The 14,864-nt window shown below is 42.4% G+C and overlaps 2 protein-coding genes across 2 annotated transcripts in view; one reads left to right on the forward strand and one right to left on the reverse strand.

Moving 5' to 3' along the window:
• Nucleotides 1-5,060, reverse strand: SOWAHC (sosondowah ankyrin repeat domain family member C). Its single transcript, XM_054628305.2, has one exon. It carries the CDS (start codon nt 4,917-4,919, stop codon nt 3,405-3,407), a length of 1,515 nt encoding a protein of 504 aa, XP_054484280.2. The 5' UTR covers nt 4,920-5,060; the 3' UTR covers nt 1-3,404.
• SEPTIN10 (septin 10) overlaps nt 5,047-14,864 on the forward strand; it is a 24,121-nt gene continuing 14,303 nt past the window's right edge. The window contains 6 exon segments of the mRNA XM_054654543.2: nt 5,047-5,142; nt 5,144-5,243; nt 5,246-5,286; nt 8,838-8,955; nt 9,634-9,829; nt 11,292-11,478. Coding sequence (XP_054510518.2) covers nt 5,047-5,142; nt 5,144-5,243; nt 5,246-5,286; nt 8,838-8,955; nt 9,634-9,829; nt 11,292-11,478 — 738 coding nt within the window.

Genomic DNA, 14,864 nt, shown 5'->3' on the forward strand with positions numbered 1-14,864 from the left:
TTCAGAGCATTCATGAGCTCTTTTTATTTCATAAAACTAAAGCTTACAGATTCTCAACTCATAACCATTCAGAGAGACAACCACAAAAAGTGTATTAATAAAACCCAACAGGCTTCCAGGCCTCCAAAATTTCTCGAACATAAAGTACAAAAAAAGATAGCACATGTTACATTACAGTCTTGCTGACTTTCACACCATCATAAAAAGTGAACAAACACATTCAGTAACTTCAGGCGTACCATTAAAAAGATACCAGTAAGTGCTCCAGTTTTCTGTACCATACAACTTTATTTCAGTCACATTTCAGTCATATCTTTCTAGGCAATGTATCCAAAATATTTGACTCAAGCATACCTTTAGACTGCAAATATACTGAAATAGGACATCAAGTCTTCCCTACCTAAAAAAAAAAAAACCAAAACCATTAAGTTTTAGGTCATATTATAAAAAGTAACCATGTGGAATGTGACAAGTCATAATGTGAAATCAAAGTGCTTTATTCCCATAGCACAGAGAGACATGAGTGGTTATCCAGCCATTCTTTTGTATATCTCAAACACCAAAAGAGATATTTGCTCTGTTGCACCCCACCTTGCAAAGACCTTTGGATCATTATGGTGAAATTTCATTAACTGACAGCTAAACAGTATCAGTGGACCAGCAATTTCACTTTGAAACTTCAAATAATGATATAAATGAGGCATCTTTTGATCATTTTTCAAGTTCTCTTAATAATTTGCAAAGTTCTCCTGTAATATGTAACATTATATTCCAGTTAATCTCTTAAAATCCAAGGTATGCTCTATTCAAAACCCTAAAATTATTTCCCTGTAACCCAATAGCTGTCTAAGACTTGGCATTTTTGTGCAATTCTTTGCTATTTGCATGCGAAGAGAGAAACACTTCACCCAACAGCCTGTATGAAAGAACCATAAATTCTCAAAGCAGAAAACAACTTTAATAAGGTTTGGACATCAGTAGTTGTGTGGAATATATGCTCAATTCAGATGTGCCTGTACTGAAGAATACTCATGTTCTAAGTGTTCAGTCAGAAAACTTCCCTCCTACAGAAGTCTAAAAACCTACTTATCTTGCAGAGGAAAGTTTAAGACTTAGGCATCTAATTATCTTTTCTGTTACAACAGAATTAGCTCTACATCATAATATGTATGATTAATCTTCCCTGTTTCAGACATCCCACTGTACAGGTGTACAGTTTAAACAGGGAGGACTGAGGGAAAATTTCTGGTCCCGTCCCACAGACATAAAGGAAAAGCACTTTGCAAGACTGATCTTATCCATTGCATTTGAGGCAACCAACCCAAAATGAAGGCACATGAAATCTGTAACATTATAGCTTATAAATTGTAAACTAAAGCTGAACCTCTCTATCATTTCTAGTCTTTTTGCACAGAAGTAATGACCAGCACCTATGCAGAGGTTCTATATTATTTTTAATGCAGCTTTTTCCAGAAATAGTTAAGTGTCACTTGCATGCCTGTGCAAACACTGTCATTTATTAGGTCTTGACATGAAGTGCAGAAACTGGTTGTTATCTGCATGGAAAGTCTGATGCCAATGCATCAGTAGCACTTCCTTCCCGTCGCTACAAGAAATATAAGTCACTAGCAACAGCCACAGAGACCTGGCTGTTATCTCAAAAGTGCACACTCCCTGCAGCAGTTTTCCTGTGAGGTGCTCTACAGCTTGTGGCATGCATTTAATCAGTGTTTCAAATTTGGATTTTAACATGTCAAAGACTATCTACTTTTGGTTAGCTACAGGCCAGGCACGCACATGCATCATAAGGAAGCCAACTCGAAACGTGCTTTGACAGATGCTGCATTGAAACTGGCCATACTTTAACCACTAAACACAGATGAGCTGCTACACTGAGCAGCATTCAGGATCCAGGGTCAGCTCAATACCTCAGCTCTTAAGGAAAGCTGAATATGGATATAAATCGGCCTCCTAGATTTCACTGGAACTGCTGCCTTTAAAGCAGAGAAACAAGATTCAAGGTTTCCGAAAGCTTTAACAGACGGATAGGCTCGTCAATCAGATTAAGACTTACTAGGCTGTCAAACAACAGTTCAAAGCCTTGGCTATCACTTCTCTAGAAATATAGGTTTAAAAGAACTCAAACACCACTGCCACCACTTAACTAGAATATGTAATTATGCTTCATTCAGAACAATAAACAGGGATTGGGTTTTGGAGTTCTAGTTTTTCACCCTATGCATGAATTCACACACCTTCCTTTTTTTTGTTTTCTTCCCCTTTTTTCTCTATTTCCGCACAGTGTAAATTGATGGGATTGGCACACGAGTTACCAGCGAACACAGACCTGTAGCTATTACATTACAGAACCATATTAGAGTTTCATGAAGATTTCATGCAACGGTGTCTGTGCTCTTTTATTCTAAGAGAACGACTTTCACAGGTAACACATACAACACGATTTTCTGATTTTAAATGCAGTGAGTTACACAAAGAACATTAACAAGAATTGACCAGACTTAATAACTGGAACTGCGCTAGGTCTGGCACTTGAGAATTCACAGTGATTAAAATAAAATTGCTTTGCCTAAGACAAAACATAAGATACCAAATATATATAAAAACTCTTTGCTTCTATTATCTTGTATTAGTATTCCAACAGCGATAAGCAAGTTCAGTAGTACCTCAGACAGCAAAGACTTCTGCACATGGTTAACTTTATTCATTGCTTGCAGTGCAATGGATTATTATTTTTTAAAATAATGTATTCATGATGTCAAATCAAGCAATTTTCAATGCATAAAGTCAACACAGGCTCAACTCTTTGATGGATTGAAGCTTGGATTCTGACAGGAAACCATTCTGTACCATCTCATTTTGTGTACCCAACTCCACACTGTGCCAGGTGGTATTGCTGTTAAAGAGAAACTTAAGGTATACTCGTATATTACTGAGGTGTTCTTCTGCCATAGCAAGTTGTTTGCTGATAGTTTATAGTACCGGTTGATAGTGTAAGAGTAAAGCATTTGCACTTTTCTTTCCCCCATTCACTTCACTAATCCTAGTAGAGCCACTAACACAGGTTTACGATCCCAAAGCCTGCTTTTAGAGAGAAAGGAGCACAGCTTTTAAACACCCCAGTGTTTCTCTACCCACCCACTGCCTCCCATTTCAGCTCTAAGGGCCCGACTGGAGCAGCTGCTCCCAGGAGCTGTGAGCTCCCCGAGCCCTGCTGGGCTCACTGACCGCACCGAACTGGGAGTTAAAGCAAGATACTCAGGACCCTTCTGGGCAGAGTCCACGAGTGTAGGCGAGAACCCACTCGTACGTGCCTCACCTTCTGTGCTACACCTGAGGGCACTTTGGTCCGTGCATCCACCTCCCAGACCTCCTGCTCCCTGGCCTTATCCAAACACATTGGACTTTGGCCTGAGCTTGAATGACGATTTCAGGGATTTCTCCTCATGCTCTTCCTCCTCAGCGTCACCGCGAAAGGAGGGCGTGTTGTGGATGATCTGAGTCCTGAAGCGGATCTTATTAAGCCGAGGCTTCATCCGTCCGCTGCCAGAGGCTTTCCTGGTCATCTCCTTGCCTTTGCCCGGCACCGCTGCCCCATCCGTACCTTCAGCTTCCTCCCCAGTGCCGTGATGGTGGTGGGAGAGCCGGTAGTTCATGAGATTAGATGGCAACACCTTGGAGAGTCTCCAGCGCCCGCTCCCATTGCCAGCATTCCCTTCCTCCTCCTCCTCCTCCTCCAGGGCCCCCACGAGGTTCCGCATGTCCCCCGAGGTGCCCTGCTGCAGGTACTGCGCGGCCTTGCGCCCGCTGTAGTCGCGGATGTCCACGTCGGCGTCGTAGGCTCCCACCAGCAGCTTGACGACCTCGGCGTGGCCGTGCATGGCGGCGATGTGCAGCGCCGTGTGCCCGCCGCTCGTGCGGGCGTTGATGTCCACGGGCAGCCCGTGCCGCTGGGCGAAGTTGACCAGCGTGGCCAGCAGCTCCTGCCGCCCGTGCTTGGCGGCCCAGTGCAGCACTGTGAAACCGGTGATAAAGTCCCGCTTGCAGAGCAGCGCCGGCTCGCAGCTCAGCAGCCCCTCCAGGCTCTCCCATCGCCCGTCCGAGGCCGACAGCATCCAAGCGTGCTCCAGGGGGTCCAGTGCCACGGAGCCGGTGGTGCTCCCCTCTTCCTCGGCGGAGGACGAGGCCACTGAGGCGCTGTCCGAGTCGCGGCCGCGGCCCCCGCCGGGGAGGGCGCCGCGCTTCAGCTGGGGGGAGCTGCCCCGCGCCGCCTCCCGCAGGCTCCGCCGGCCGCCGCCCTGCGCCGCCGCCCCGGGCGCTCCCTCCGCCGCCCCCGCCTCGTCCGTCGCCGGGGGCCGCCCCGGGCCCGTCGCTATCGCGGTCTCCTCGCCGCCGCCGCCTTCGCCGCGCCCGGGCGGTGGCCCCCGCCGGGAGCCCCTCCGCTGGCCTCCAGCCACCGCCGGGCTCGGCCGGAGCGGCTCGCCCCGCTGCCCCGGGGGCTGCGGACGGCTGCCGGCATCCTCGCCTGTTGCCGGCGGCGTCTCCTCAGCACCCGCCTGTGGGGAGGGCGGCGGGCTCGGCTGCTTCGCGCTGTTCTCCGCCGCCGGCTCCTGCTCCCCGGGGGTCAGGGGGGCGGCGGCGGCGGCCGCGGGGAGCTCGGGGGCGCAGTACCGGCGCCGGAGGTGCACGTACTTGACGCCGGTGCCGGGCTCCTGGCGCACGGTGGCCACTGCGTTGACCAGCTCCTTGAAGCGATGCCGGGCGGCGGCGCGGCGGGAGGGCTCCGCGGGGTTCAGCCAGTCCCGGAAATGCTCCAGCAGCTCCGCGTTGCGCGCCCGCCCGCCCCGCGCCGCCAGGAACCGCACCACTGACTCCTGCTGCAGCTCCGCCGGCTCCGCCATCGCCGCCGCTACCCCATCGCGCCGCCGGCGCTCCTACTGCTGCTACTGCCGCTACTGGTGATGGTGGCAGTGGTGGTACGGGCGCGGCAGAGCCGCCGCTGCCCGAGCCCCTCCTCCCGGCGGCAGCATGCCCGGCAATCACTGCCGCGGCGGCGGCACCGCGCCGCCCTCCGGCCGGGAGGCGCCCGCTAGCAGTGCCCGCCCCGGCGGCGGAGCCGCGGCCGCATCCCCTCCCCGCGCTCCTCCCCGCCGCGTGGCTCTGCCCTTCGGCGGCAGTTTTGGCCGCGTCCTTCTCTCTCTACTCTTCTCCCTCCTTCTGTGTTTCTCTGGCGGGGCTATGGCCGCTTCCGATACCGACGAGCACCTGGTAAGTCCCCTCGGCGGTGCAGGGAGCGGCTGGTGAGCAGCCCCTGTGCCGGGGGTGAGCCCGGCGCGGCTGAGGGGGCTGAGGGGACGGAGGGGCCCGGCAGCGCCGGCACCAGGAGGGGAAGGAGGGTGGCGGTCGCACCGTGCGAAGGAAGAGGTGGAAGTGTTGCCCTCCCTATGGGGCGCCGGGCGCTGCCCCTGGTCCGTGCCGGGCGCTGCTGAGGGCCGCGTCAGGGTGCGGGTCGGGTTAGCGGGGGAGATGAAGGCTCCTTCCTCACGTTAGTTCCCGGAGCTGTCAGGCTTTTAGAACACTTGTTGTTAAAGGAACTTGTGTTCAGGTGTCCCTCTTCCTAGTGCTCCCCTGGCGTATCGCGTATTTCAGGTAATAAGTTGAATCTTGTGTATTGAAGAGTTACTTCTGTGTAATGGCAAAGCTGTCAGCTTTATGTTCTGAAGACATTGAGCCCGTCCACGCGACAGTGCTGGAGCGTAGTTCCCATGCCTGTAGGTAGTAGTGGAGAACTCGGGGCTCAGGAGGAGTCAGATCTGGGGTGCCCATGGGCACGTTCATGGGGGGATGTCCACGGGCACCGCATCCTTCCCAGCACCTCGGCGGGGGTGCCGGGACCCTCACCCCCTGCAGAATCACACACTGGGTACGGTTTTCTTCGAGTTTTGGAGGGCAAATTTCTGTGACATCTGCAAATCCAGTAGCAAGCTAGTTTCTTGCTTAGACTTCTAGTCTGGTTCAGCAGAGGCTTACGCAGAGCGATGCATGTAGTCTGAGACTTAACTTTTTTGGTAAGGGATGGTGTTGCACAGTTTTGGTCAAAAATATGTGGTAAATTTAAAAGATTGCTATTTTTTTTTAGTTTTTTTTTCTGAAAGAAATAATATTTTTTAAATGTTACACAGTCTCAGGTTATGTTTTTTTCATGCTGTTTTTGATGGGCAAGACAACTTTATATAAACCAAAATATTTGATTAAATCATAGAATCTTAGAATGGTTTTGGTTGGAAGGGATCTCAAAAAGATTGGTCCCAACCCTCTTGCTCTGGGGCAGGGACAGTTTCCACTAGACCATGTCGCTCAGAGCCCCATCCAATTTAACAATTCTGGAGAAATCTAGACACATTAGTTATGCCACCAACCTTTAAGAATGGGGTTGGGGGAAGGAATGAGGTGTGAGTTAGGTGATATTTAGGTGATATCAATTAGGTGATCAACTAGGTGATATTTTTTTTTTCTTTTAGAAGTAGTAAGAATGTAGATAACCTGTGGTCAGTTTTGTGGACTTTGTCTCTCTGCTATTGTCTAACGAATAAGCAGAGAAATTGACACCCGATATCCGTGGAAAATTTCAGAGGGAAAAATGTGGCTACTGCTTTTCTATTAAGATAATGCTTCAGTTGCTGTCAGGTGGAATAGGTTTGCACAGTGATTCTTGTGTAAGGAAGGGGTGTCCTAAATAAGAGCTCGCTGCTTGGTAGGCACCAGCAATTTACACACTCAGACAAGCGACTTCTATTTCTTTATTCTAGTTTGTGCAAAGTGGGGTGCTAGGTGATGACCCACAAAATGCTAGCTGCCCAGTCATCAAAACTACATATATAGATTTTAGCAAACAAGGAAATCAAGGGTCACTGGCATCTAGTTGCATAGTTTTCTTAATTAGTGTTCTACCTTCTGTTGGTTAGTGATTCTCTGGTTTGTCATGCTAATTAGTTCACATTCGCAGTTTTTCTCTTCTTTTGAGTTGGTGGTGTGTGAGTCGGTGGTCACAATCTCCTGCTAAAATTTCCTTGGAGCTGAGTCAGTTGATTTCAGCATAGTTGCTGAGTTGACTTTGTTAGTTTCTTCCTTACATTGGATGTTCTGCCAAATGTCCTTGTGGCCCATACATTTTGCATTTTTTGTGTCCACTCTCATTAGCACATCCTTCTCCCCAGGCTTTGTTAACCTCCTCCAGGTCTGAGATCATCGAGGCATGTCAAGTCCTAAGCCATAACAAGGCAATTCTGCTGACAAAGTAATGTATCTTTCCAACATCTGGACATCAGAAGGGAATAAATTTATTCCTGTGAGGGTTTTTTAATTTTGAGAGTTACAGATGGCAGTGCAGAGGTCGGGATTTAGGCTGAAGGTGAAAGGCTTCCCCTCTGCAATCACACTGAGCCTCTTGCACTGGCTTTTGGTGTGGAGCTGAGTGGTTTGTGTTAGAGGAGCTGTGTTATCCTAGTGGCAATCGAGGTGCTTTGAGTAACAGACTGAGTAGCTGGAGTTCATAGATGTGCAGCCACTCTGTCTCAGATGCACTTGTCTTTAAATGGACAGGAAACTGACAGTTCTCAGTGTTTCTCAGCACTTTTTAATAGTAATTTTTTTCTGGTAGAATGACTTGAGAAATTTTGTTTTCTGATGCGCTTTGAATGCGTTTTTTTTTTTTAATAGCCCAAAGATGTAATATTTTCTTTTTAAACAGTTCACTTTGCATATGTATTTTTCCTCATATTAGTCTAAAATGGAATTATCTAATTAGAGAAATCTAAAATGAGAATTGGTGCAGTGCAGTCTGTAAGCCCATACAAGGAAGTCCTGTTCAAGTAAAGAAGAGGATGAGTATATGCCATGAGGAATATCCATATCCTTCTAGCTACAAGAATTCTGAGACTTGCTATGCATACTTATTAGAAAAGGTGTCACTTTAATGGGCTTTTAAGTGTTAAATTTAAAAATTTCTTACTGTTGACCATGTGCACATTCACATGGAAACAGTAATGGTTTCTAATTCCATGTGGATTGGAAATATAAGAGAAAGAATGGACTTGTCACCATTTCTACTTCTGATATGTAGTGTTTGTTTAAAAATACAGTTCATTTGTGTGGATCAAGATATTTCCTTTTATATTATAGTGTGCTCAGGATATTTCCTTATGCATTTTAGTGTGCTCACTGCCTTGATGTCATGGTTCTAGATTGCTAACTCATGTTTGAAAAGGAATGTGCACCTTTAGATATTTCTAATGAAATAGATATAAAGCTGTCTCAGAGTTCTGGTGCATATAATGAGTGTAGATAGTGTTTTAGTGGACATTAATAGCAATTTCAGTTCCAGCTCCTCAGAATGAGTTCCATTTGGTAATGCATACTTTCCTCTGATTATGCTTTCTATTTTGAATTCTGATGCTCAGATTTTTTTAGTACGTTTTCCTAATTTCTAAGAGCAAACCAACTGTGATCTATTTTCTCCCTACAGTTTGCATTTTCAGTTGGACTTGTCTACTTTATTTCATTCATGTTTCATAAGGTTGTTTGGTTTGGGGTTTTTTTCTTTTTTTTTTTTTTTTTTTTTCTTTTAAGCCTTCAAATTGTTCTGTAAAGTAAATTGAAATTTTTCCTCTAATCATGGACCAAAGCTCATTTGACAGGTCTTTTTTTTCAAACTTTGGCTTTTCTGCATTGCATGTGAAATCATAAGGAATGAGTTTTAGCTTTCTAGTAGAATTTTTATTGCCGTTGTTAACTGATATTTTAAAATTATTTTTCTCTAGCAGAATGTTGGCTGTCGAACTTTGTCCTTGTCTGCACATGTTGGGTTTGATAGCTTACCTGACCAACTGATCAGGAAGTCCATCAAGCATGGCTTCTGCTTCAACATTCTTTGCATTGGTGAGTACTATCTGCGTGCCTAAAGGCTTTAGTGGCATACCCATCTTAGGAAGTGACTGGAATTTAAATCCACTTGTGGTGTTAAACAGTTTCTTTAATGTTAAGCATGAACTGTAATTCCACCCCTTCTCCCAGCTTTCTTTATTTGGGTTTGTATGTAGCATTTTCCTAAACAATGTGAAGACCAAAAAATGTTGAAAATGTATGCCAGTCATTTATTCATTTATCAGCAGCCTTTTGGATTTTTTTGAGTAAACGGGGCTTACACCTGTAACAAAGAGCTTCAGATTAAAAAACTTCTAAAATTCCAAGGTGATATTACTGAAATGTTTCTATACTTATCAAATGTTTTGCTCTAATATTTTACCCTTGTTCTTAAAAGATGTTTGTTGAATCTCTGGTTTCACAGCTAGGTACTTAACTTTTAAAAATCTATAGGAAGTTAATTCAGACTTTTAAAGAAACCAAAGTGTCATGACACTCTTCAGCTCATTACTCATTAGCCGATAATTTACCCTTATACGTAGGATGAAAAAATAATGAAAATATATTTAGTGTTCAGTAGAAGAATGCACAAATGCGCAATTTTGCTCAGAGAAATCAGTTGAGTTTTTGTGTACACTTTCTATGATTATTATGTATGTATTGGATGTGAAAAACCCTTCTGTTTAACTTTAGGGGAAACTGGAATTGGGAAATCAGCCTTGGTGAGCAGTTTGTTTAACACCGATTTTGAGGACTCTCCATCAACACATTTTCTGTCAAGTGTGCGACTTAGAGCCCAGACTTTTGAACTCCAGGAAAGTAATGTTCTTTTGAAGCTGACAGTTGTAAAAACAGTGGGGTTTGGTGACCAGATGAACAAAGCAGATAGGTAAGTGCCCTCTTGTCACTGTTATGCTGAAGTTTTGGTCTTAAGTGCAAGTTGATTTTACTTTGGGCTTTTGTAGTAAGTGGTTGTCTTACATGTATTCCAAGTAGATGGTTAACTGTTTTCCCTGTGTGCCAAAGTAAACACATTGTTCTTCTCATGTCAGAAATTATTTTATAATTCAGATGAACTCTGCCCCTTGCTTTATGAAATCTTTTCTTTCTTAATCTTTTATAAACGTGTGCATATGCAGTAGTTTCTTTTGGGGTGGAGAAAAGCAGGGATTTCAATGGGTGGGTTTTTAAACAGCTAAGCAGATTATAAAGTACTGCAGATTATATAGATTAGATCTACAGGGTTTTTAACAATTTCATTGTAACTTGTTGAAGACCTTAAACTGGAAGTTTAATCCTGTGAATTACCGAAGGCCTTTGTGTTTTGTGGCGGTCAGCTTAGTCAGAAGATGTAGAGGCAACACACTGGTGTCTTTCAGAACTTTTTTTGAGTCTGCTTTTGTGACTTTTTTACAGGACTGAACTGTCTCAGCAGATTTTGTTTCTTTCAAGGTAATTGTAAAGGATTTGTGCCATGTGAGTACCTAAATGGTGGTACTCATATAATAAAAGGTTAGAGAGTCACATTAAGATTATCATGACAGCTGTGGCTCATGATATGACTGGATAATAGCTGCTGGTGGTGAATTGGATGAGGGAGATGCAAGTAGATACTAGTATAGCTATTACAGGTTTTGATGTGTGGTATAGGAGGTGCCTTTTTGTCCTTTTGATTTTGTGTGTAACACCTGCTTCTGGATTTCGATAGTGTTTGATCTGGTTTGTAAACTTTGTGGAGCAGAAGAAATGTAAGGGTGCACTGTTTCTACATCTAGCAAAACTTTCTTTTTGAAAGCACATTAGACTCTGGTTTTAGGTAGGATAAAGTATATTTAAACTGTACTTACTATAAATCGGATTTTTATTCTTTAACATTTCTCATTTTAGTTTTTGTCTATTGTTTAAGAGCTCTTATGTACAGTACTTCAGATGATAAAGTTCATCCTGTTTCTTGGTACTATTAGTTACAAATTCTTTCTTTTCTTGTATTGTACCTAAGAGGTTGTTGTGTCTTCCTTATGTTTAAGAGTTCTGCATTTGCACAACTTAATTGCAAAATTTTAAAAACATCACTTGGGAAGTTTGTTATAATCATAATTAACTTTATATAGTTTTTTTTTTCACTAATAGTAGTAGCTAGGAAATATTTTGTTTGTATTAGATGCACAATTCTTTTCTGAGTAGGTTTTCAGAAATTAGGATTACTCTGTACACATAATTTTCTGCCCTACCTTAGCAGCCTTTTGACATGTAAAGCAAAAACCTGCAGAACAATACAAGAGAATTCCCTTCTTAGTCTGTCTGTGTTTAGGAGTAGCTAATATCTGGTTGTTAAATTTTATTTCCTACAGCTATCAGCCAATAGTGGATTATGTAGATGCACAATTTGAAGCCTATCTCGAGGAAGAACTGAAAGTTATACGTTCTTTATTTAGCTACCATGATACTCGCATCCATGTCTGCCTCTATTTCATTTCACCTACAGGCCGTTCTCTAAAAACCATAGATTTGTTAACTATGAGAAGCCTAGACAGTAAGGTAAGACTTGGAAACAGTTCCAAGAATTTGTCTTACTTTCTAAAGCATCTTGTAACTTTTAGGTCCACTACCACGTTTCAGATCTATATCGATGAATTTGGTTTAGTAATTTTTTTTGGTACTGATATACTTTAAGTTCCAAATAAATGGGCTCTGCACGTAGCTTGCAGTTCATCACTTGTTTATTTACAAATCAAAAAGAGAGAGACGTATGGCAAGAACATTAAAAAAAGAATCACAACAAAGTTAAAAAAAATACTAAAAAAAGTAGAACCACACCAACTTTACTTTAAATAAACCCTAAGCATAGTAGGGAGATTGGATAGGGTACCTTCTGTAAGCACTTTACTATTTCTAATTAAGCTTGTTTCTAGTTTTGGGACTGCTGGAAAGTTGGTATCCAAAAAGCTCTGCAACACTGCAGATCTTTGTTTTAGATAACCAAAGAGGCACGAAGAGCCATGAACAGAACACTCTGCCAATGTGGCTTTTTCTGTGATAGGCTGCAGTAGTGTTTTAACATATTGATTTGTTTAGAAAGCTTTGAAATAGCACTTTCTAGTGAAATTACTTGCATTTTCTAATTCCTTAACTTTCTTCCTGTAATGGAACTGTGTGAAGCTAAATCTTTAACCTATTTTAAGAAACCTTATATTATTTGGATTGAATTTGTTGAAATGTTGAAAATTTTGAAAACCTAAATGCATTTGCTGTGCCTTTCGCCTTTTTCTTTGTGCTGTACTAGAACCCCTCTCACTAAATTTTCTTCCTGCATTTTCTTGTTTCAGAGAAGTTTTTCCAAGATAGCAAGGATTAAATCAGCTGTCTAGTCCACATTTGTGTTTGATAAGCCCATTTGGGAATTTTGTTACTTTGTGGATGTATTTTGCATTCTGAATTTCTCAATAGCAGAGAAGGGAAGGTATGGTGGTACAAAGGTAGGGGAGAGCACATTTCTGTGTGCTATGTTGTTGGTTTCTAGGTTGTGCCTGCTCTTTACTGAACTTCCTTTAAAACAGTGTTTCTTTCAAAAGAAAAGGATACAGATCTTCAAATTCCAGCATCCTAAGAAAATACTTCCATCAGGATAAACCAAAAGTAATTCTGCTTTGAGGAATTTTGGCTTCTAGCCATCTACTGCAAAAATTTTTAATTCTGCTTTGGCACAGAGTGAGCATAAACCACATGTAACTGTTGTTTTATCCCTTTACAATGGATTCTTTCTGATCTTACTACAGAAATATCCATATACACACAGAAAGAGTTATGTGCTTTAACTGTAGTTTTGTTTGCATCTTGTTGTGGAGCATGTTTGTGGTGCTTTTAGTACTGCATTCTCCTAGTGGCAGTTAAGAACTTGGAATTTCCCAGGATGTGGGAGTCCCTGGGTGTATTCACTGAGTACAGGATTCTATAAAGAGAAGATGGTACAGCCACATGCATCCATCAAATGTGTAAATCTATGTGGAAAGCTGTCTTGAGTTTCTTCCTGAATCCACTGCAGTGTACACTGTGTACTTTTGTTACAGTCTGCTGCTACAAAACAATAGCAGATTACACAGCTCAGAGGTACAGAGGGTTCTTGGGATAGATCAGGTTCATCCTGTACTCTGCAGTCCTTGAAGAAAAAACAGAGTATCTATGGTCAGTTTGTTTTTCTCTATTATGGATTGGATGACTAGCTAAAAATTTGGACTCTAGCATTTAGACACTGGAAAATCCTATAGTTTCTATAGTTTTGCTTAGGATGGCATCACAAGCCAGGTTTCATTCACAGACAAAGGGATCTTTTCCTGTACTCTTTCTTCCTGGAAATAGTGATTATTCAACTAATAGCTCTGCAGTTTTAATTCATTCTCACAGAATTGTATGCAGGTTATGGTTAAGTCAGTAAAGTACCTTGGGGATTTAGGTTTTTTCCCTTCAGAAAGAATCTTCAGAAATTTTTATATTGATTCACAGAGATACACTTAAATCAGCCTGCTCTTGCAACCAACAATGATTTCAATTACATGTATTTATTTTCCTTCTTTGTGGCTTATCTAAAGCCAAAGTTAAGTTCATGCTTTTCAATTTTTATACACTTGTGGTGATTTAATGTCAATGTTGATAGCTGTAATCACAGTTTCTGATGATTTTTGTGTTTTACTGTTCTTCTTGGTAGACTTTCTCTGCTATTTGTTTTCTGTTTTCTAAGAAAAATTCTCTCCTCATTAGTGAGTGCTTGAAAAACATTCACGTTGAAAAGACAACTTTCATGTTGAAAAAGAGTAGAGGTTAATTGAATTCTGAGGACTCTGTGTTCCATCCATTTTTAGACCTACATTGGAGAAAAACTATGCTGTTGTCCCTCAGCTAATTTGATTGAAGGTGTGAATTACTCCTAGTGTAACAGATTGTTTATACAATTCTAAATGAGTTCAGTTATTAGAAAAATAAATCCCATAATTTTATTTGATTTTAGATATTTTACCCCATATATGCTTAGATCATGTATGCTACACAATTAAGGACTATCATCAGGTAATCTTGGAAGTCATACTTCAGAGCTGGCTTGCTTCTTTTTCTTTGGGACATTTTGCTTAAGACAGAAGTCTTATTTGAAAAATATCCATTTTGAATCTGTTCTTGACATTTAGGCATTTCCATTCAGGCAGAATATTCAGAAGAATAGAAAGTGTGTATGTTGTTTTGGTTTTTTTTTTTTCCTCTCCTTCCTTTTTGCATCTGTGATCAAGGAACTCTATAAAACACTTCATCTTTTGAAATCCAGTAGAGTTGTGTATGTTGTTTGTTCTAAATATTGGAAAATTCATGATTTACATTTTTTTTCCATTTGGGTATTCATTATTTCCATTTAGTTCCAAAAAATGTGTATTTTGGGAGTGATGATAGTATTTGTAAGAAAAAATTGGCATCTATTGCTTCCAAGTTACTGCCATCACTATTTTAGGAAATAGGGTAGTTTAATAGAACTGAATTCTGTGTTCTGAATAATTAGTATAAGGGCTGGTGAGCAAGAAGCTTTCGCCTGTGTTACTCCTCTGCTCATGTCAGATGCTGGAGAAACTGTGCTGCAGTGGTGAGGTGAGGAAGATGTAGCTGAAAGGAGCCCAAGGAAGAGGCTCAGGGGTAGGCAGGGTTTGGCAGCCAGCTTCCTTTTCTTTCTGTATTTAGACTGCCAGCTTTCATTTAACACCTGAGCCATGTCCCCTGCTGCTATAAACTAAACAATCTATTTTTTTAACAGAGATATAAATACTTAATGGCATTTAGTTAATAAGTAGGCATTGCTTGCGTTTGAGTACTTCGCTCTATGAGACCTCCCTCTTTGTTCTTAGAATCAATTACTTTTAAGGGAGTATATTAAATAATTGGTTGCTAGT

The sequence above is a fragment of the Agelaius phoeniceus genome, chromosome 2 (genome assembly GCF_051311805.1).
Source record: "Agelaius phoeniceus isolate bAgePho1 chromosome 2, bAgePho1.hap1, whole genome shotgun sequence".
NCBI lineage: Eukaryota > Metazoa > Chordata > Aves > Passeriformes > Icteridae > Agelaius > Agelaius phoeniceus.